General features: G+C 45.9%; 1 protein-coding gene across 2 annotated transcripts in view; it reads left to right on the top strand.

Moving 5' to 3' along the window:
• ABCA1 (ATP binding cassette subfamily A member 1) overlaps positions 1–22,745 on the top strand; it is a 91,555-nt gene that overhangs the window by 39,623 nt on the left and 29,187 nt on the right. For both annotated transcript variants that reach the window (XM_032205299.1, XM_032205300.1), the window contains exons 6-11: positions 3,060–3,181; positions 6,212–6,403; positions 13,092–13,178; positions 17,692–17,932; positions 18,545–18,684; positions 19,368–19,484. In XM_032205299.1, the coding sequence (XP_032061190.1) occupies positions 3,060–3,181; positions 6,212–6,403; positions 13,092–13,178; positions 17,692–17,932; positions 18,545–18,684; positions 19,368–19,484 (899 nt within the window). The remainder of the gene's footprint in view (positions 1–3,059; positions 3,182–6,211; positions 6,404–13,091; positions 13,179–17,691; positions 17,933–18,544; positions 18,685–19,367; positions 19,485–22,745) is intronic.

Genomic DNA, 22,745 nt, shown 5'->3' on the forward strand with positions numbered 1-22,745 from the left:
CCCTGCCGTGGTGGTGGTGAGGGGAGCCTGCAATTCTGGTTTTCTGTTGGAGGCAAAGGGAGAGGGGAAGAGTCTGTCCATCCACATCAGCAAAACACAGAGGGATGTCTTTCTGACGTGCTGTACGGATGCTGCAGCTGCATTGCTGAGTGTCAGCTGGGTTGCAATAGGTGACCATACCAGTGCTCTTCGTCAGTCTCAAGTGAGAGAAGACACATGAGTTAAATAACATTCGAGCTGACATTTTGCCTCACGTTTTTTGAGTAACTTGATAGTGTGTCTGAGCTTTTATGGCAGGAAAATATTACAGTAGTTGGCCTCTGGTTGTAAAATGTGTTCTTCTACTCCAAATGTTTGCATTATTAGGTAAGCTTGATACTAACCTTCAAAAGACCTGTCTGTTTCTTTTGTTTTCTATTTTTGGGGTGGTTCTTTCAACTAATGCTTTTGTATTTCATATACCCTTGTGGGCAAGCAACCTTGGAGGAGAATGGCTGTTTTCAAGAGGAAAGATCTATTAACTTTCATCTTCTTGAAATACCCAGGACAGGAATTTAGACTGATTGCAGTGTGCAATGCTTTTCTGTGGCTTCACGTGCAAGTTGTTACGCGTGCCTCTGTGACTGGGGGTGTGACATGAGACACTGAGCCGTGAGTGCTAGAAGTAGGACCAGACAGGGTGGGGGAGAAAAAAAGCACAGAGAGAGAGGCTGTCTGTTTGTTTGGGGTGGTGCAGTGGGACCATGATGTTTGGATTTGGCCCCTTGGTCTCACAGAGCTTCCACGTGTGGTCTCAGGCACACAAAGGATATGGCCAAGTAAGCATAGGTTCATGCCCAGCCAGCTGGAAGCTAAGTATTATCCCACAAGCAGTTCTGGTAACTTCACGTGCTGGTAACTTTATGTTCTGTTCCCATCATGTTTTCTTCCAAATGATGATGAAAACCCCTTCAGGCATTTGTAGGAGTTGCCTTAGAAGTCAGCTTTGATTTTCAGCAAATTCTAGTGCTGAGCAAGTCTGAAAATATTCAGCGTGATAAAAAGGAAGGGGAGAAATACCCTGTTAACCCTGGACGGGTTAATTACAGTTGTGAAGGATGGCAGGCTGTTCCTCCCCATGGTGATTACAGAGAGGCCAGCAGGAGTCCAAGCACTGTTCATGTTGCTTTCCTACAACTACCTACACAGTCTGCTCCTGACCAAGGAAATCCTACTTTTGCATGGCAGACCCAGTGCATCTCCTCTTCTCCCTGCAAACAAACAACAATGAGGATTCAGAAAAATAGGGGAATTATTGCTTGATTTTTTTTTTTAAAGGTGTATGGTCCCTTTAAGAGGAGCTTGAAAAATCCTCCAAACAGGGACAGACTACATGAAAAAGCTTGCAAACATCTGAACTTTGCATGCTAGGGCACCTTCAGCCAGCTACCCTTTTGTCCATCTGAGTCTCTGAACCATTGATGATCTCACCAAAAAAACAAACAAGCTGCAGGAGCGCTTGAGCAGCTCGTGCCTTTTCAGGAGCAGCCAAGGAATGGGGCTGGGGAGGTTTTCCTTCAGCAGCACTGAGGCCGGCTGCTTTAGCCTCTGCAGGGGAGGAGGAAAGCGCGAGGCGGCCACACATTATGGCAGCAGCAGCGGGTGGTTTCCTTGCGAGGTTTCCTGCAAACGCAGAGGGCGAGGGAGCAGCCTTTGTCCTGAAGTAACCTCTGCATCGCTGCGGCCGAGGGTGGTGGTGGTGGTGCCGGCTGCTCGCGCGGAACCAGAAGGCGACAGGGCGTTTGTAACTGGAGATGTGGACGAGGGAGCGATGACCGACAGTAACCCGGCGCGCTTCGTGCCGCAGGAGCAGCGCCTGTGGCCTGCTGCCGGGGCGCCCGCAGCCTGCCCGGGCTGGGCCTGGCACTACGGGTGATGGGGTTTCTGCCCCAGGGTGGGTTTTCTAGGAGGGATCACCAGCCTGGTGAAGCGAAAAAATGAAATGTTGGGGGTAGCAGCAGCTGCTGTTACTCCGCCTGTTACTCCTAGGGCTGCCTGCGGGACTTTTCCTGTCAGGGCTTGATCTTTGCTGTGGGCTCCCACATCCTGCTCTTCTTGAGTAGACAAAGCAGCATGATGCCCTGCCGGTGGGCTCAGTGTCACCTGGAAATCTTCACCCCAGCAAATCCTGTCAGGCCTCCTCTCTTGGCTCTCCCTGCCATAGCTGCTTTCCTCCTTGTCTCCACTTATCAAGCATAGTGAAAAGTGAGTTGGCCTCTCGAAAGAAAGAAACAGCATGAGGGGCAGTCAGTTGCTTAAGCTCCGGGCTTGTGAACTTTAATACTGTACATGGGTTTATAATTTCCAGATGGCTCGCGTCTGCTGTGAGGGAGATATGCATTTTTTTAAAACTGGGAGATGAAAGGTGAAGGTGAAGCTTTGTGAAAAGAAAATGGAAAAAAAGTGTTTGCAGAAATTTCGCCAGAGTGGTTAAGATTTGTTCCTATGTTTTCATGCGGTTCTATATGAGCTGATCTCTTTTTGTCTGCACACATCAGACTTAGAAATATTTTGTGGTAGAGTACATATAGTAGTTTTGTAGAGTACATCTTGTAGTTACTATTAGCATAATTAAATACGGACTACTAAATCCCTCCATGGTCCATGTACCAGCTGAGTCTTGCATTCAGTAAGAGCACAGGGATTATGTGAACCTGAGTCTTTGTGCAAGGCTAATGCTGGAGTAGATTTCACCCCAATGCAGGGTTATAGCTTGGTCTCCCTTGCTGCTTCTGTGTTGGACTAATGGGGAGTGTGTGCAAATTGAGTTTAAGTTTTAAATAAAGTTGCTTTTAATCCCCCAACCCCCGTTTTGAGATCAAGACATCATAGTTTGACATCTCTCAAAGCTGCTGTGCTTCAGAGCATTTTGCTAGCAGCTCCTGCTTTCTTTATGCTATTGTTTGCGTAATCCCCTCTCCCCTATTTGTCAGCTGTTGCTTTTCCTGTTCAGAGCTCTCACATGAATTTCCTTTTGGCTTTGCCCTGACCAAAATGTTGCTGGTTTTGTCACTTTTCAGACTTGAAACTTCGGGATTTCCTGGTTGACAACGAGACGTTCTCAGACTTCCTCTATCATAATGTGTCCATGCCATCATCTGCAGTAGAGGAGCTACTGAACGCAGAGGTCAAGCTCCAGCAGGTAAAGAGTGCTTTCAACCACTAAAATAATGGTCAGTCCATTGTTTGTTTAACTATAGTGCCATGATCCACAGTGCAGGACCCCTCTTTGCTAGGTGCTGTACAGAGAGGAAAATGCAATCCCTGCTTCTCTCTTCCTCCTTACCCTCAACTTACTGTTTTATTTGGTTGTAAACTGCAAAAAGACACTGAGACCCACAAGGAAATGTTTTGATTAGCATAAGAAACCAGCCTTGTACCCTTCAGGCTAAATGGAATTTCCTATTTCCTATCCTTTTTTTTTTTTCTTTTTTTTTTTTCTCCACCCAGTGAAACATTAATTAGGTTGCTAGTGCTGCACCTGAGTCAGGGCAATCCCAGACAGGAGTACAGACTGGATGGGGCCTTGGCCAACCTGATCTAGTGGGTGGCACCCCTGCCTGTGCCAGGGAGGTTGGAGTTAGATGGAGTTAGATGATCTTTAATGCCCCTTCCAACCCGAGCCAGTCTAAGATTGTAGGTACAGCTGCTGCCCCCCTTCCACGTAGTGTCTCATTCTTCAGTGAATTCTCGCCAGCCATCTTTTTCAGTGCAGTTTGATAATTATTCCTACAAGTTAAGTTGTACTAAAAAAAAAAAGGTGAAAAATAAATAGATGACATATCTATAAATGGGTGACAGCTTCTCTCACGTAAGGCTGTACAGAAAGGCCAATTCCGATTATGCAAACCTCTCACGGTAAATGCAGCCTTCTCCTGCAGTCTGTCAGTGCCCTATAGTTGCCTAATAAGCCCAGAATTACAGTTTGTAACCAAGTAGGGAACTGGAATTTCTGAGGAGAAAGTTCGCTGATGTTACTGTAATGTACTCCAGTGTCCTAAGCAGGGTCATGTATCCAGTGCACCACATACACTACAGAAGCATAAAATTGGCCAAAGCCTTGTCCAGATGTGCACGTTGCATCCTGGGGCAGAGAAGCTCAACCTCGTGTTTCTCTGACAGTAGCAGGCATGCTGAGGGGCCGTGGGGTTTGGAAGGAGCCCAGACCACCAGTGGGCAGGCAGCTGTGTGATCACATGCTGGATCATGGCTCGGATGGCAGGAGTAGGGCCATATCTGCGGGAAAAAGGCTGAGGTCCTGGTCTGGGCTGCAGCGTGATCCATTCAATGGCAGTGAGGAGCAAATAACAGTGGCCAGGTGTATGCTGCCTGGCACAAATCTCCCTGTTTTATACAACAGGGACAGTCCCAGGAGAGGACAGTGTGACCTGTGAACCTAAAACAGTCACCTGTGACTGCTTTCTTGGAAATGAGCTTGGCATTTTGGGAGTCTTAGGGAACTAACCTGCCATTTATTTGCTTATTGAAGACACTGTGGCTTCAGGTGGCTCAAAATGTTGAAGAGAATTGGCTAGGTGTGACTGGGTAGGTTGGAAGGGTAGGTAGGGCCTTTGTGTTAGGGTCATGAGCCATGGATGGGCTGTGTTTGATAAGAGTATCTTTTATCCAAAGGAGCTTGAAATCTGAGTGAAATAGATGGTCAGACACTAGAGATTTGTTCATCCTCATTTTTTAAGTGAGCACTGAGAGACACTGGTTTTCTGTATATCCACCCAGGGAAGCTATTTTTGACTGAGCCCACAACTCCTGAGTGTCATTCCAGTTTCACAGGAATATCCCTTTTACAGCATGTGGTAGTAACGCTGCTGGCAAAAAAAAAAAAAAATCTTTCTAAAAAGTCTTGACTTCTTGATGCAGGAGCTATTCTGTGTATTCAGCCGAGTGTGCAGCATAGAAACATCCTATTTTTGGCATGTGGATGCAGACTAAAGTTAAAGGTTTGCATAAGTGTTGCATTATAAATCTCTTCCCTCTCATATCATTTCCATCTGCTTGTTTTCTGAACATAGTGCGCTTTTTCCCCCTGGATTGTTGATGCCCTTTTGGTTTTGAAAGACAAGAAAATTCTCAAGCTTACCAGCATTACGCAGAAACTGTTAACTCTTCTGGGATGTAGATCAATCCTCTTTAGTTTTTGCTGGAAGTTGGGCAATGCATGTTGGGTATTACAAAAGAACAGAAAACATAAACTGTAAAGCTCTTGTTCACTGTGTGTTCACAATCAAATTGTTCACTCTCTTTAGCCCCAAGGCAAACAAAATATCCTTTCCAAAAAGATTCCAGATTTTCCTTGTGTTTATTACTTTTTTGAAGTGTGTACCTGTTTGCTGTGCACCTCTTTCTTGTTGAACAAACCTAGATGTTTTATTGACCTTATTAAAGAAATAAACTTGCCTAACAGGGCTGAAAGGTGTTCATGATCAATCAGAGCAATTTTACGCATTTCCTTCACAAACAAGGTGATTGTTTGTGGATGAGTAAACCTCATCCACAAGCAAACCATCACCTTAAGTAAAAATATGCCCATAAAAGAAGACTTGAGGATCTTATCTCTTGTTTGTTGCAGTCAGTAAGATTATTCTTTATTTCACTGGTACATTATCTGCCCCCGAAACATTGCAAAATGTTTATCTTGGCTGCTAGTAAAGAGATGCATCAAGAGCTACAGGAGAAGGTGATCCTGATCCAGAACCACACTGAAAACGTAGCTGGCAGATCCAACTAAGGAGTTGGGGACATAGGTCTTTTGCCCTTCACATATATTTGCCAGACTTGTGTCTGGTCACAAGCCTTGCTTTGTCCCTGTGGCTCAGTTCCCAGGAGACTGAATATTGGGCAATGCGTGTACCCTTGGTTGGAGAAAATGGCTGCTGTGGAGGACAAGATTACTGCTGCTCTGAGCATGTGTGCAGGGAAGTGGAGAGAGACCTGTGTCCCCCAGGACTTTTCCCCCACGTACTCTGCAGGGAAACATGTTTTTCTTGGAATTCAGAGTTGCGTGTGGGTCGGGACCATGCAACTTGTAGAGAAAAATGCCCTCTTCCCTCTATCTGGAAATGTCATGAATGGTTAGTTTTGTCTAGGTGATGACCAGCTTTGTTCTATGACTCTTACACGTAGGGAGATTTATATGCTTTTCTCACTTGTCTAGGTCATAGTGTCTGGCTACCGAATGCGACTGCGAGATCTCTGCAATAGCTCAATGCTGTCTGAATTTCTTACAATCCAAAATCAGTCAGTGGCCATGGACTCTGAAGCCTTCCTTTGCGCCTTACCAAAGGAAAAGCTCCTTGCAGCCGAACAAGCCTTCCGTGCTAACCTGAATCCTTTGAAGCCTCTTCAGGTGAGTCTAATAGTTGAACTTGTGAGAAGCTATCATTGACATTGTGGTGTTTTCAATCTGGGAATTTATCTCTGTATTTCTAGAGTGAATTGTTTATTGGCATTAAGAAAGAATATGGTCTTTATCATTGAAGCTTGAACAAAGTTGCTTCTTCCTGTCATTCCTACCCTTTCCGTTGCAGTGTTACTTGCATAGTGTAAATGTGTGTGGGCTATGATTTAGTTTGTCAAGAGGAAAATATTTATGCGGTATAGTAACAAACAGATGATGGGTTGTCCCTGTGTTTTGGTCAGCTGTATCGCAGCTGAAATGAGCACAGATGTTAGACCGGCCCATGCTGGGTGCTAAAACCGTCATCCTCTGCACTTAGCAAGGGGCTGTATGTAGAGTGCGGAAATTCCTCACCAGGAGCAGATTTAATTCATATGAAGAGGAGTCAACTGTTAAAGACCCTGATTGAAAGGCTGACCAACTAAACAGATTTTGGAGCAAGTGCTCCAAAACTCATTGAAATTAAGGAAAACGTGTCAATTAGGGTGTGATTGCAATCTGGGCAGACTTAGCCGCTTATTCTAAGAAACCCCAGTGATGTTTTGTTGTTACATGCCCACAATATCTGGATAAAGAGCAAAAGTTTGAGGAAGTTAGTGCTGGAAATATCAGCGAGAAGGGACCACAGAACCCACTCTGTTACCCAGTAAAACAAACACTCTCTTGTGTGCACTGAAAGAAATAAACACTTTGGCTGTGTGAGTTTCCAGATTTGATGAGCCTTTCAGGACAGAAAGTCATGTACCACTTGCTTGGCTTTGTCCCCAGTCAAAGAGGGTCATTAATAAGTACTGGAATCATGTTACTCTTCAGTGCAGTGCACAGTGGACAGTTCTCTCTGCAGATCATTTTCTGTTTGCCATGTGTCCCCCATCTGCATTTTTTCTTTCTTGCTGGAAGTGCAAGCTAATCATGAGCATTAAGAAATAAGGTAACATTACTGAAACCACCCTCGTAACAAAAATGAGCAAAAAATGAAAAAAAATCAGAAAATGGCTATAAGCAATTTCTTTTGTGCAGTTTGATGTATATATGCATGCATTCACTTTAAATCATTCAGAGTCTCTAGAGTTTTTGGAACTGAGTAGGATGAAAGTAACCAGCTAGCACCATTCATCATCGTCCTTTTGGGCCCTCTGGAGACTCCAGGTAGTTTTTACTCATGTTTGAAAGTCTCTACAATTGAGCTGGCAGAAGCAGATACTATGTCTCTGTTGTTACATCTGTATTGTTTACTGGTGAAAGAAAGCAGTCATAAGCCACTCTGATAGTGCTACTTGGCAACAGCAAAGTAGAGACATTAAGAGCAATTTTGGGTGACTTCTGAGAAGTTTGCTCATGATCCTGGCTTTAGAGAAGCCCAAGGCCTGAAGCCAGAAGTTCTAAACCTGCTGTATATTGTACACCATCCAGTAGAGGTCCATGGGTTTCTTCAGAAAAATGTTGCATGCTATCCACTAGTAAAAGCTGCTGTAATGGCTCAGTGAGTGAAATAAAACCAAGTTGCATCAGTATGGCCAGGCAAAATGATTAAAATAACATCAGGATCATGACCAATACATTTGAAACTTGGTGGCTTTAAAGGCTGAAAAAAAAAAGCCTTGACCTGTAGTAACATCTTGGAACAAAGAGAGAACTTTCTGTTCTTAAACAAAGAAGGCTTTTGACAAATAGCTTATCATTAAAGGCACTGGGGTCAAATCTTGGACAAGCACGCTGAAGCTAGCGTGCACCCTATCCACTACAGAGCCTGCAAACCAATGCCAGCAAGTTGACTGTCCCAGAGATTTATTTTTAATTTTTGGCTTAATCCCCTTGATGTCAGTAAGTAAAAGTAAGGGCCAAGTCAGATGCAGGTACAACAGAAATTTAGAGGCAGGTATTTGGCTCACATGATGAGATCTAAGCTCTGCTTGCTGGTTTTTGGGGAGGCAGAGAAAAAAACATCTTAATATAATTAGGTAGATACAACTGGAATGACGAGGACTTGGAACAATGTGCAAGAACTGTGTAAGTTCAACACTAAAGTCTTGAACAGTAAAATGGAAGTTTTTGCTGTTCAAGTGGCTGTCATGTCTGGTGTGCTGCATATGGAAGATGCAGGCCAGCATCCACCTGCTTGCTCTTGCCCTTGTACATTCCTGTTTGTTGTTCCCTCCGCAAGACCATAAGCAAATTGCGTTAGGGAATTGACCTGGATTAGAATGAACTAATGTAATTGTATGGTTACACAAACATTTGTGCAGAAAGATGGAGGGGGGTTGGTATAAGACTGGGAACCGAGTGGTCAGGGTGTATGGGGAGGGGACTTGAGACCCCTGTGTCAACACATGCTTCTATTAGCTTAAAGTGTTTATGCCTTTGCAGCCTGAGGGAAACAATAAGTGTTTCAGGTAACTCAAAACAAAACAGGTTTTTTTTTTTTTTTTTTTTTTTTTTTTTTTTTGTGAATGATGAAGAGACCAGAGTTTTAAAAAGCAAATTAAAACAGGTGCACAGTGAAATGTGTGAGCTCTGAATGTCACGGCACTGTAAAGGAAGTTTGAAAAAGAAGGCAAAAACTCAATACTTGTCTTTGCATATCTGCTTATCTGTTCTATCCCAAACAGACACTGAGTGTTGCACGAAGTGGATTAGTACAGTTAAGATAAAGGATTTCCAATTAAAATTTTTACCTACGCCTTTCTAGCTCTGCCACTGATCCTTTGTGTGACTTTCAATTACCCTACTCTTGTAGGGTGAGAAAACAGAGCCAGGATGGTAGAGGCATGGTAGGGAAGTTCAGGTAGGCCTCCTTGTTACCTCCTTTGTAAGAACCTATTTGGGGAGGGCTTTTTAAGATGGAAGAAAATCTGGGAGTGATCACAGGGTGCCATGGCAGAGGATCAGCTTTCCTTCTTGAATGGAGTATTCGATCTGCTAGAAGCAACAAATGTTTATAAAAGTCAGATTCTTTTTTCTAGGTCCCACATCTCAATCTTCATCCATTCCCTGAAGCATTTTTGGCCAACAATAAGAACAATGGGCTGTAGTACATTTTGTTCAAGCCAGTTGCAGGCACAGCTTGTCTTCAGTGGAAGGTTTGCCTTCCACTGGGTGTATTCAGTGAGACTAAAGTGGGGCAGGAGGAGCTGGTTGGAGAAAAACAGAGAAACAGAACCTCTAATTCCATGCAGACAAGTTTTATTTTCAGCTATCTCTCTGTGCTAGGCCAGGAGTTGTCCCATGGAAGAACTGTACAGGCAGGGGAAGGTTATGAGGAGCAATGGCATTAAGTCAGAGATGTCCCAACAGACTGGTGTTGGTGGGTAGGGACTATCTTATAGCATAAAATTACATGTCTGTGCAACAACGTTTACCTCTGCAAATCTCCCCAGTTTAAAAAACAACTTGGAGGGAGACTGTTAAGTGACAGAGACATTTCAGATTGGCCTTGTGGGATTTTGTCTCAGCAGTGCTGCTTAAGAAGGGCTTTGCCACATTCACTTCCAGTGGTGTGGGTCTGTAACAAGCCATAAACATGTTGTGGCTTCTGTACTGTAGTGGTGCTAGAAGGAGTGTGGGTGAGCACATGAAACTCCAATTGTTCTTTTCCCTTCATAATGCAGCTGGTATTTTGTCATATGGTTAGCATGAACTAAGCATTGAATGTTGAATGCATTCCAGTTGAAAAAAAAAGGCTTTAGAAAAGGTCTCGTAATGTAAATACATGCTGCAACTAAACTTGTGGCTTTCCTTGCTCTTTTGAGTGTTTTCGGTCAAGCACAATGATATCATGATTTCAAGCAGCTGTACTTTGGGACTTCCACTCCCAGGAAACAAAAGCAGAAACACAAAGCATGTGATTTTTCTGCAAAGTTCAGTGCTCAGTTTCCACTAAGATCAGCGTAAAATTGTAATAACTGTTTCAAAGCAAACATGGCAGTGGTCTCTTAAGCAGAAGCAATTACCTGTTACGCTGCAGCAAGTGACAATTTTGTTGTAACCTCCCAGCACTTCAAATACGGATGTGTTCTCGTGTATGTTAAAGAGTTTTCCATCCCTTCTAGCAGGAGCTGACAGGTGGGTTTATTTAAGGCTTGTCTTGACTGGGCAGTCAACTCTAGTTACCTCGAGTATTTCTGTGTTTTGTGTCCTGTAAGCGCGCACATGCGAGCACACAGCGTGTGCTTAGTGCAATGGGTAGCTGCAGAATATTAAGACATTTGCATGCCCTAAAAGGCAAGACTAGATGAAGGCATAACTTACCAGCCACAAGCACAGTAATTGTACAGGGCAGCTCTGTTCAAAACCTGCTAGAACTTTGTCTTTCCACCATGTGCCAGGAAAAGACAGGTGATGTCTTCCAGCATTTCACCAGCAAATGAGCCATTACCCCCACCTTGTTTTAGTGCAGACACCTGCAAAATACACTGTCACACTGGGACCAATCCTACTTGAGAAGCGCTGAATCTAGAGGACACTTCTGAATGTAAAGAACTACGCAGAGCCACTGCAAAAAGTTATTTTCCAGGGAAACTGATGACATTTCAGGGTCAGATTTGAAAACTTGAATCTCATAAGGCTTACATACTTGTTCAGACCAAAGTCCTATTCAACTCGGTGTCCCTTGAGTGCTACTCCAGCCGCGCTACTTCTTCAGCTAAGCCTGAAAACTTGGTATTTTTTTTCTGTCATGAATTCTTCTTAGCCTTTTTCAATCCCATGTTAACTTTTATCTTCAGCATTGCATAGTATGCACAAAATTTTTCCATTTTGACTGGGTTGTGTGTGAAGTAGCTCCTTTGGTTTGTATTAAACCAATCATTACAATGGAAGCCCTCTGTTCTTCTATGATGAGGTGCAGTGAACAATCATGCTCTATTCATGTTCTCCATCCCACTACTAATTCTACAGACCCCTGTCATATCCTCTGCTTGTCAATAAGATTTCTGTTGAAGAACTGTGGTCTCTTGTTCTTCCGTCAGAAGCCATTTGTATCTTAAAATCATACTTGTGGCCTTCTTCTGTACTTGTGTTCTTTTGGAGATGGAGGATCCAAAATTGCACATAGTACTTGAGAGACAAGAAAGCACCATGGATGTATATTGGTGTTGACCCGTCTTATCACAGTAATTCTGCGATCTCTTCTCTGTGTGGTGCTAGCTAGTTCAGAACCATCCCGGGGTATCTTAAGGTAGAACTGTCTTCTCCCTGTGTACTTTACTTTGCAGCACTGAATTTCATCTGGCACTTTATAACAGTGTGTCAACATGAGGTCTTTCACTAATCCTTTGCAATTGGCTTTCGACTTTCACTATTCTGAACCAATTAGTATCATCAGAAAACCCTTCCTCATCCACCCTGTCCCTGAATACACCAAACAATGCAAATCTGCATAGAGCTTGATGAAGTGTAATGGAGCTGACCGGGCTTGTCTTACAGTATGCACGAATCTAGGACTTTCTACTTCATCTCATTGCTGAAGTGGTAGTGCAGGTACGTAGCTTTGATATTTGCTATGTGTATTCCATTAAAATGGCTTGAAGATCTTATCCTGTGGGGAGTTTTAATTGCTTTTCTTCTAGCTCTGATGTGTTTTGGTTTATCTGAACCTTAAGGTCTGTGTTCAGTAGAAATTCATAGACGCTAGAAAGCCTCCCTGAATTTACAGCTGGCTTTGGAGCAGGCATGAACTGAGCACTCAGCAAAGTTAGCTAGGTGTAAATATCCCAGCAGCAGATCAGTGGAACAGTGCCCAGTTACACCAGCTGACACCGACCAACTCTTACTACCCTTCAGCAAGTCAGCTGGAGCATGTGAAAGACTCCAGACTTTGCTTCCAGCAATTGTCTTGGGAAGGATGGAAAAAATGAAAGGCTTCAGCCCAAAAGATTTGTACTAAAATCAAGGGTCTTGACTGTTCCTCTGTGTCACAATGCTGTAATATGTAGCTATGAATGTGAAATCTTAGGAAATGATTTTAATCCTCATTCCTCTGAAAGAAGGATTGTGTCCAAAGCATTAGGCTAAAGAGTCTTGATGCTTCTCTTGCAGTAAATGTTTCTCATGTAGTCAAAGGTAGTGCTTTAACTTTTAGTCAAAGGTAGTGCTTTAACTTTATCCAGAAATAAAACAGAAGAAAAAAGAAAGAAAAACCCAGCCCCCCCACCAGTTACATGGAGGGCAACTATAAACAAGGAGTTGTCTTCAGTGGGACTCCCAGGTCAAGCAACTGCTGGAGCAAATGGAGTTTCCAGGAAGAAACTGTGCCTTCCAATTCTAGAAACCTGTCACTGTTTCTGTTGTCGTGCTGTTGCTTTATGGAACCTGTTTCTTTTAAAATGCACCACTGGTTTAGTCTGAAAATGCACAGGCCTGGTGGGAGGACTCAGGTGATGAAGATCACCTGAAGGTGAGATGTACTGTGCAGCAGGATTTCTGAGCTGGAAGCTGTGGAGTCTCCATGGCATTACGGGGTGCTGAAGCCTGGGGTTGCTTGAGCTCCAGGTTGCACAGGGAGCCTGTCTTCCCTATCAATCACTTTGCCTTGTAAGCAGTCCTAACTACTCTTCTCTACAAGGATGTCTACAATGGTTTAATTTCCGCGTTGGTTGGTGCCTGTCAATGACTCCCATCTTCTTTTTATCTCTTGCAGAGACACATTTCTTTTAACTCTTCCTTGCGGGATCTGTCAGAAACTGTGGAGGCTTTGAAAGAGAGCCTGGGAAAGCTTGTTAAAGAGGTAAGTGTGTCCTTTATGTCAGAATAATACATTGGTGTGGTGGTGGCTGCCCATGCCTGTGGTCGAGTACAAGAAGCACGTCTCCTTGGTGCACCTCAAAGTCAAGCCCCTTGCTGTTTTTCAAATTTCCCCACCATCCTACAGCTATTGTCCCTATATGTTGACAGAGGCAACACCTGCTGTGCAACCCCTTGGTGCACAGAACTCCAGATCATGGACACCAGTCTTTAGGCATGTGGCTAAAAGATTGGGTACACCCAGGAAGCGCAGGAGTTACATTTTCTGTGGGGTTTACTTTCTCAGCGGTGGCACAACAGTTACCTTTGCAATATATATCTGTTGACTAGCAGCAGCTCGCAAACTACCTGTGGAGGTTTGCCTCTGTTTCAGCTTTTTCACTCAGTTGCCAACCATGCTAGGTGTGTTTCTGTGTTGCAGATACTTGCTCTTAGGTTTGGTGAGGGTATGGCATGTGGAAGAGCTGTTGTGGATGTTACAACTGAGCAAACTGCAGGGTACTATTTGCTCTTTGTCTTTGGATAAGTAGCTTTTGGGGGCAGAGATTGTTTTCTGATCTTTGTGGGGCACCCAATGCAGTGGCATCACAGCAGCAGCTGAGAAAGGCTCCGACAAAATACAGGGATTTGCAGAGGCAAAGTGACATTGTAGAGACTGTATTTGTTTTTGCAGGTGAAACAGTGGATTAAGAATAAAGCCCTGCATGCCTAGTGTGAGTCAGAAACCCAAACCCCATTTTTTTTTATTTTAATTTTTGGAGCCAGAACCATCTTAGCCACTTTCTGCCCGGCTCCGACTTCAACATGCTGCTACCAGGCAAAAGAACATTCTCTCTCCCTCTAGCAGAGATCACAACCACCTAAACTAAACAATAAACTGAGCCTCCTCCTCCTCGAGCCTTCCGTCCGCCCGTCCGTGCAGAGCGGTGAACGGCAGTAACCCCGGGGAGCGCAGAGGAACGGGTCACTCGGGGTTAGCAGCGTGCGCTCCCCTCCCACCCCGCCGGGAGCCAGCACCGTGCCAGCCAGCAGCCCCTGGCACGCGTCCCTCACCCCAGAGCCCCAGAACCTGCCGCTGGCTGCCTTCTGCAGTGAAATTAAGATGATTCCCGGATCAGCTGCACTTCAGACCACGGCAGAGCTCTCGCTGCTCGCAGGGAGGCTGCCCTTAAGAGTTTGGTTACAGCTGTTTCCCGTTACGTCACTTAAGCTTGCCTTTTTTTTTTTCTTTTCTTCTTTTTTTTTTTCTTCTCTTTTTTTTTTTTTTCTTCTTTTTTGTCTGGGATAAAAATAATTGAAACCATGTGACATTCAGTTTGCTGATGTGGCTGAAAATGTCCCAGGGTAGCGTGCCTTTTGCTTGGCAGCTGTTTTGGGTAGGACTACCTTTTATGCTGCCTTATTACTGTGCAAACAAAGGCAGCATTTTCCTTTGCGTACAGCGTGAGCTGCTCCAGATGGCTTGACCGAAAGTTACTTCTTATTGTCTGGCAGGCTGATTTCTGTGTGAAAAGGAGGGACTTGCTCCCTTGTTTCACAGGGCAGCAGCTTGAGGGGGTGGAGAGAGCTATTGTTTGTGCCACGTCTAGAAGCCTTTCTAGCAAGGAATTTTAATTAGAGAATAGTCTGAACAAAATATTTGTCTCTTAGTGTGGGGATTGATTGGGTCCGTGTCCCTGTGCTCTTTAAATCAACCCAGGAGGGCAGATTAAACTCTGAGAGCAAGGGCAACTATTAAGAAACACGGAGCCAGGTCTGATGTCTGGGAGAAGTAGTTCAGTAATGCTTCAGCCATGTGAGATATTTGCTTCCAGTGGTGTGAACGGAGCAGCTCTGCACATCTATTGTAAAACTGGTGCCAAAGATGAAACAAAGCTGCTTGCTCAAACTTTGTTTTTAAAATAACAAATACTTTCGTTAATGCAATCCCTCTGCAAGACAGTTTGTGGCAATTAGCTACCCTTTCTGTTTCTGTACCTTTGCCTGTCCTAAGGAGCTGATGGCACTTTAGCTAAAGCAGTGGACATTTACCAAAGAAAATTCAACTGTCTTACCTAAAGTACCAAAACCTCCCAAGGCATCCCTTTGAATTGGAGACTCACACTGTTATGCCTGAAGTGCAGCCTCGGCCTTTTGGGTTGGGAGACATCAAATCCAAAATCCACCTGAGTATATTTAACCAAGTACAGTTGTTGTCTTCTCTTTTTCATTCACATCCTACGATGTTAGCGCCCTGTCAGTCACCCTGAATCTGCAGAGCCTGATTGATTGGCACCAGGGTGCAGACAAAGGCACCAGTGAGCAGTGAGGAAATGAAAGTACTCTTGAAGCAAGTCTGGATACAAGTACTGAATCCCCAGGTTTTAGCTGTTCTCACAGCTGTCTTCTATCATATCAATGTGTCATGTGTTTTCAGGCAGCTAAAAATAGAGGCTCCTTGTGTATGTGACACAAAATAGCTCTTGTTTAGCATCAAGATTTTTTTTTTGCCCAGATGTTGGCACTTCTAGAGCATGCACAGAACTACAAATGAACACAAAGGGCCAGGTTTAACTACAGGGTAGGGCCAGAGACCCTGGGTATTCCTGCCTCAGTTGAATTAGCATTGAGTTATTATGGGACACCATTGCTTTCAGGGGTTGTTGTTGGCTGGCTTTGCCAACTGTCCTAGACCTTGAATACCTGCCATTTTATTTAAACAAAGGTGGCAGAACTAAGACACGGCAGACCTGGCAGCAGGGCTTTGACTGACTCCAAAAACAGAGTAATTGGGGCCATCTAATTTTATTTCTGAGATGCATCTGAGGAGCAATTACAAATAGGTGTCTCAGCAGCTCTGCTTGCCCTTATTAGTGCAAGTCGCTATTCTGGGCAGCACAGCAAGAGCATCACAGTTCATGTCACCTGATATTCAGTAGCAGACAAGAAATCAGATCAAATGCTAGAAAAGATTTAGAAAAGGATAGGGAACCAACTGTGGAAGATGTTACCATGACACTATGCAAATCTGTGGTTTGCCCTCCTGTTTGATACGGAGTACAGAGCTAGGCACTTTGTCTCCAAAACGCAGTAGCAGACCTGAAAAAAGTTCAGAGAAGGGCAATGGGGACATTTAGAAGTGGAATGACTTTCACGTAAGGAACAAGAGAGCAGTCTGGGACCTGTCAGCCTGGTAAAGAGATGAGCTGGGGATATGACAGAGGTCTGCCGAGTTGAGTGGCCCAGAGAAAAAGAGATAGGGACTGAATGTTCACTGTGCAAAAAGTGTGGCACCAAGTGAAGCTAACGGTAGCCAAGTTTAGGAGAGGGAGAGGAGGTTCTTTCCAGTGATATGTTGTATGCTAAATATTTGCAGATGTTCAAATACCATGGAAGACATTCATTGTGAGTTAGCAAATAGACAGAAGTTCCCTGAGCTGAAAATAATTGGAATCTGGAAGGTTACTTGGGGGAAGTTTGTTCTTGGCCTTGCTTTTTTGTTTCCTAACATCCACTTACTGTCACCATCACAGAGGTTACTGAGCTAAACAGACTTTTTGTGTGTACGGACACACCTCTGTTTTCTTGCTTCTCCAGCCAGAGAGCCTGAGAGTAGTGGTCCAGTGTAGCACAAAAGCAGTGCTCATGGACGTGCATCATTTTTCTCCTCGTGGTGAGCCTGGCCATGTCTCTGAGCATGGAGACATTGATGCAGTGTCATAGGCTGAGCACCTGCTGCTTTTGTTGGTGACAGATCCTGCAGGTAGCTGCCACAACAAGTAAATGTGTCTTGCAGTACAGAATCTCCCTTCCAGCCGTGAGCATTGCATCTCTGTGCCTGGTGTTGAGCGAGCAGGGCAGTAGAAGGCTTCTCACCATGGTTGGCTTCATGTTCTGTGGAGTAAAGGCACACACCGTGGTCAGGCCTGAGGCTGCAGCTGGGCTTGTTTTCCTGGGCTTTCAGCAAAGCTGTTGACAAAGGGGCAGGGAGGTGCTAGGGCAGGCACAGCGTTGCTGGTCTAGGAGGTCAAACTTTCTGCCTGGTGTAAATCTGAGGAGGCTTGCTGACCCTGGTGGAGCTGTGCCGGGTGACACTGCCAGAGCGCTGGGGCCTGCAGCTCTGCAAGGCTGGGTCTGATTAGCTGCTCCCACTCCGTGTTGTTTCCTTATTCCCTCTTCTGAGTCGCTCCACCCCGGAGTGAGGGGACTGCTGGAATGTGAGCTATTGTGCAACCAGAGAAGTGGTTTCCATGTGAGAGGGCAGGAAAGGCAGGAACCACCACAACACTGAAGGAGAAAACGTAAAATAAAGAGCTCGATAAGTACGTGGTCTCCACGTTTTCCCACAGTGGTAGGGGGAAACACACTTCTCCCGGTCTCTCCTGTTAGTTGTGCATCCAGTGGGACTCTCATCTGTCTGAAAACAGATGTGTGGCTTGAAGGAGAACGGCAGGATCTTTTCCCTTCACTAATCCAGTTCCTACCCCTGTCTCCATTCTTCTCCCACTCCCTTCCAGTTGCTGAGCATGAAGAGCTGGAGCGACATGAGGCAAGAGGTGATGTTCCTGACCAATGTGAATGCATCAAACTCCTCTACGCAGATCTACCAGGCTGTGTCACGTATTGTGTGTGGCCATCCCGAAGGTGGAGGGCTCAAAATTAAATCCCTCAACTGGTACGAGGACAACAATTACAAAGCACTGTTCGGAGGCAACAACACTGAAGATGATGTAACCAACTTCTACGATAACTCCACAAGTAAGTGTAACCCTGTTGTGGCCCAAGGTCCCATCCACTCCATGGCTGTAATGACTGCTATATTCTAAACTTCACGGGTGAAAGCAGGTGATCCTGAGGGTCAGCATACCTGCTACTGTTCCAGAAAAGTACACACATGCTGTCTGAGCAGCCAACCACTGCCTCCTGCACGTGCCTTTAGGGACAGCAAGGGTGTCAAGATGTAAGGGATTCCCATGGACCTCTTGCAGAAGGTCCACTGAAGGCTATGTGGACCTCCTTGAAGGGAATGGAGAGCACAGTTGCATGCGGTCTTTGGAAATCTGGCCTTTTCTGTGCAATTTTGGCATGCAGTGTGTTGCATGGGCTGTGCAGGTAAGTGTGGCTGTTAATCATGGAATATGCCATTAATGCTGGAAGCTCTGCAGGTACTCCATGCTTGCTGGGCAGATGGTGAAGGCTCAGGCTGAAAAGGGCATTTTGTGGAGCTTTGCAGCAGAGGAGGGTTTTTGTTTTGTGACAGCTGCTCTGCTTTCAGCTGTGACCGTCCTTAAAGTGCGTGCGAGTGGGTCATGTGCCTTCTGCAGTTGTCACAGTGCTATTCAGCCACTCACCCCGTCCTCTCCTCCTCAGCACCCTACTGCAACGAGCTGATGAAGAACCTGGAATCCAGCCCGCTTTCCAGAATTATTTGGAGGGCTTTGAAACCCTTGCTGATTGGGAAGGTCTTGTACACTCCAGACACACCAGCCATAAGGAAGGTCATGACTGAGGTAACTCTAACCCTATCCTCTGATACGCAGTGTGAGGTATGTGCTCTGGCTGTACAGCTAAGCTTCTCTGTGTTAAATTGGGTCCAGATGCAAGCCTAGAAATGATTGTCCACAAAGCACAGCCTCCATAGTCGCTCACTTCCCATGCCAAAGGCTTGAAGAGAAAAGGCCAGTCTCTACTCCATGTCTACACCTTACTGGAGACATTTGTGGTGGTGCTTTGTGATTACCCGCAGGATTTGCAGCTCTGATGTGGGATATGAGACTGGGAAAGACCTTGATATGCCTTCAGATATCTTTCCTCTCCTCCGTTGCAGGCTGATAGCTGATCCTTAACCATTTCTGATAGCAGTTTACCTAATGTGCTCTCTATTTCCCCTCAGCAGACTCTCCTAGCACCTGGGGAAGGGCTGCCTCTGTGTGCCCTTCATCTCCAAATTCCACCAAGCCTTAAGAGTAGTCTTCCGAGCAGGCCCTGCTCAGCCACAGCCATCTTCACTCCCTCTTCTAATTTTCCTTCCAATATGCACATGCCTTTCCTTACTCCTGCCCTTGAGGAAGCTGTTGCTCTTTGAATATAAGCAATGCTCAGTACTTCACTTGACAGGTCAATACACCCTCTCAGCCTGCTGTGGATCTGAGCCAGGTTTTGGGAATAACCTTCCTCCTCTCTTTGCCGACAGGTGAACAGGACATTCCAGGAGCTGGGTGTGTTTCGTGACCTCGGGGGGATGTGGGAGGAGATAAGCCCGAAGATCTGGACATTTATGGAAAGCAGTCAGGAAATGGATCTGATTCGGGTCAGTATGCTGTTCTTGCCAGAACCACTACCATCGTGTTCTGCGATAAGTCATGAAACACTTGTTTTGGATAGCGCTTCAGCACTAGTCTGGGCAGATAAATAGTATGGATGTGACCCCCTTTTTGAAACATGTTGTGGTTGTACCAGTCTTGCCTTGTGCTGGACACTCCTTCATGTAACATCCTGCCACAAACAGGAGCAGACCACGTTTAAGAGCTGCTTCTAATCTACCTCTGTGGGGAAGTGTGCTGCTTCTTCCACACTGTTGCCCTAATTCTGTGCAAATATCTGGCTGGTGGTATTTTTGTGGAGTTGGTGACATATTCTGCTGCCTGTGCTGTGCACTCCTCTGTAAAAGTGCTCTCTGGAGCAGCTGCTTTCATGACCCACCATATACCTAGATCAGATCCTGGAATGTGCTAGGTGGCCTCAGGCCCCATTGAGTACAGTCAGATTTAAATGGTTATTGTCTTAGAGCTACACCTAGATGCCTGGTGGTCACCTGGCACAAACCTTGTAAAAAAAAATAATTTTGGCTTGTATGGTATGCTTAATTTAGTAATAGTTGAGTATTTTTGGGGGAAGAGGGAACATCACCCTGCAGCTGATCACTTCATAACGTGTTACGTGTACAAGACCATGAAGAAAGGGTTGGGAGCCTTGTTTGGATTTGACACACTGCTATTCTGTTGGCTCCCCAGAGCATTGTGCCCAGTGTAAGACCTTCATTACTAGGGCATTATCTGCTTATTAAAAGTACAAGAGGCTTAGTTCGCTTTGCTTCCCTCAGGTGTAGCTCAGGGGTGGGTCTTGCACCTCTGCATTGATGTCTTTGGAAACGCAGTGATGTAAAACTGTAACAGCACAACAGAAAATCAGTTGCAGAGGAACTTTTCCTGCTGGCAGCTGGGTGGGTGTTATAGCACAGGTGTTACACAGAGATCTCCCTGGGTTTGTTAAACCTTGAAGTTCATTCCTTGTTGATCCCAATGCAATGATGTGCAGAACAGTCCCTGACCTATCCTGTTGCTCTTCCCAAGAACACGACATACCTGAGAGGATGAAGACATCATTTTTATTACTCCTGTGCCTCTGTTGGCTTTATTAAAATTACTTCTGCAGATACTGGTAGCAGAGAGATGAGAATCAGGCCCACCGATTGTAAATTGAACTGCTTGCTGCAGGGAGTGCTGACTGAGACAGGATCTGGGTATTGGTTTGGTTTGCAGTTGTGTCTTTTGAAAGGTGAATGTTGCTGGCTTTTTTTGTTTTTGTGCTTAAATGAGCCCTAGGCTTTACTGATTCTTTATTTTATGCATCCTGTTAACTCTGCTGGCTCTGGTGTTTACTTCTTGGTCTTCCCAACAGTCTGGTCTCTTCCCCTGTACTGGTGCAGTAGCAGAAGTTCCTTTGCGGTCACCTGCAGCGGTTCTTGCTCGCAGCAGTACTGCATTATGAACACCTGGGCAGCTCTCAGGCAGCATCCTGTTGGGTTTAGCAATGCAGCACAGCTCTCAGCGGTAGGCTAAAACATACAGCTGCCTGCTTGGGACTGTTCCACTCTGCTGTTTGCAAGTCCCTGAGACTGCTGTGCTGTCGGGAGACGGGTTGTCACCTCCCAGCTTCCTTTGGTGTGGAACATGTTTGGTGTATTTCCTTCTGCGGTAGAGGAAAACTGCTTTTCCCACTCACTGCTGGCACTTCCAGCCTGATGCTAATGCAGCTACTGACTCCAGGGAGGAAGGGACGTGCCCCCAGGAGTTACTGTCTGTTAATGCTGCTGCTGGACATGATGAGGCTGAGCCCTGTGCCTGCAGGCATGGTGCCCTTCCTGAGAGCAAGGGTGGGGTGGCCAGCCTCAGGAGACCGAGTGCGCAAAGGCAGCGTTGTGCAGCCTGTCGTGCATCCCTGTTTGTTCAGATTTCCCTTTTGCATGTTCTCCTTTGTCAGCTTGGCTTGTTCTGTTCTCCCAGTTTGTGATTCTGTTTTTGTAACTCATGTGACCCGTTGCTTTCGGGTTTGTTGCTAACAGCTGCACACGGGGACGCTCCTCTCCGCACCTTTCAGCTTCATTCTTTGTTCTGGCAGAAATTCCATTTCCTGTTTTTATTGGTTATGATTTTTAGTTTTCTCTCTTGTGCTGGCTGTTTTTTCCTCCCTTTCAGGTTAGCTTTATCTCTTACAGTTAATGCTGCCTTCCTACCTGCCCTTACATTACTGCCCACAGCTCTCAGTTCTGCTTTACTGCCAGGTGCTCCTACCTGGATTGCACTTGTGCAGGGTGTTACATATATACCTAGTAGGTCCACAGCCCACCCTCCAAAAGCTAGGAGCTAAACCACGTGAAAACAGCACTGTCTCCAGTGGGAGAGCAGAGAGGCAGGACATCATTGCTGTACAAGGCTGTTTCAGCCAGCCCCGGTGACACAACAGAAAAGCACATAACAAAGCCACCCGGCTTTTGGTTCTGGTGTTTCTGTTTATTACCTGGAGGGCTCAGCCTCTGGCTGTGCCTTGCCCCTTCTCCATCCCAGAGACTTGTTTGGAGCAGCCTGCAGAGCTGGGCGGCCGCTGGGCAGCCAGGTGCATTTCTGCTGAGCACGTTTCTTCCTGCTCCGTATCTTGCTGGTGTAAAACCCCGTGGCTTGTGGGGAGGAGGGAAGGCGTGGATGGGTTTTGTCGTCTCCTTCATCTCTCTCCTGCCCGAGGAGCCCGGTTCGTGGCTGCCACCTAGGGCTGAGCCAGGGCTGGGCAGCGCTAGCTGAATTTTCCCAAGGCGTGGGGCTGTGCATGGCTCTCTGCTGCCCTCTCCACGGAAAAAATGTGGCAGGACAAGGAGACAGCAAGCCAGCCTGCGAAGCGTGCCCGATAGCTTCGCTGCTGCGCTGGGAGAAGTGCATCATTTCGGCAGGAGAGGTGCCCAGAGCTGTCGGGAACACCCCCAGGCTGAGCTTCTCGGTACGGCAGTGTGCTGCTCCCTGGGGAAATACAGGGTGCACAGTTAAAAGAGGGTGTGAGTGGCACAGGGAGCATCAGCACCGGGTGACAAAGTGAGTTGCTTGGCACTCGGCAGCAGAGGACAGAAATGAGACCCCCTGACAGCCAGGCAAAGTGTCTGGGGCTTGGAGGTGGCTGGTGCTGGAGGTGAGCATTTATGGAGGGCTGCTGCTCGCTGCCACCTGAAACACGGGCATCATCCCCATCCCGCGGCTGCCTTGTGGGCAGCTGGTTGTGGGTGCTGAAGGGAGCTCTGGTTTAA

This window comes from Aythya fuligula, chromosome Z (genome assembly GCF_009819795.1).
Source record: "Aythya fuligula isolate bAytFul2 chromosome Z, bAytFul2.pri, whole genome shotgun sequence".
Lineage (NCBI taxonomy): Eukaryota > Metazoa > Chordata > Aves > Anseriformes > Anatidae > Aythya > Aythya fuligula.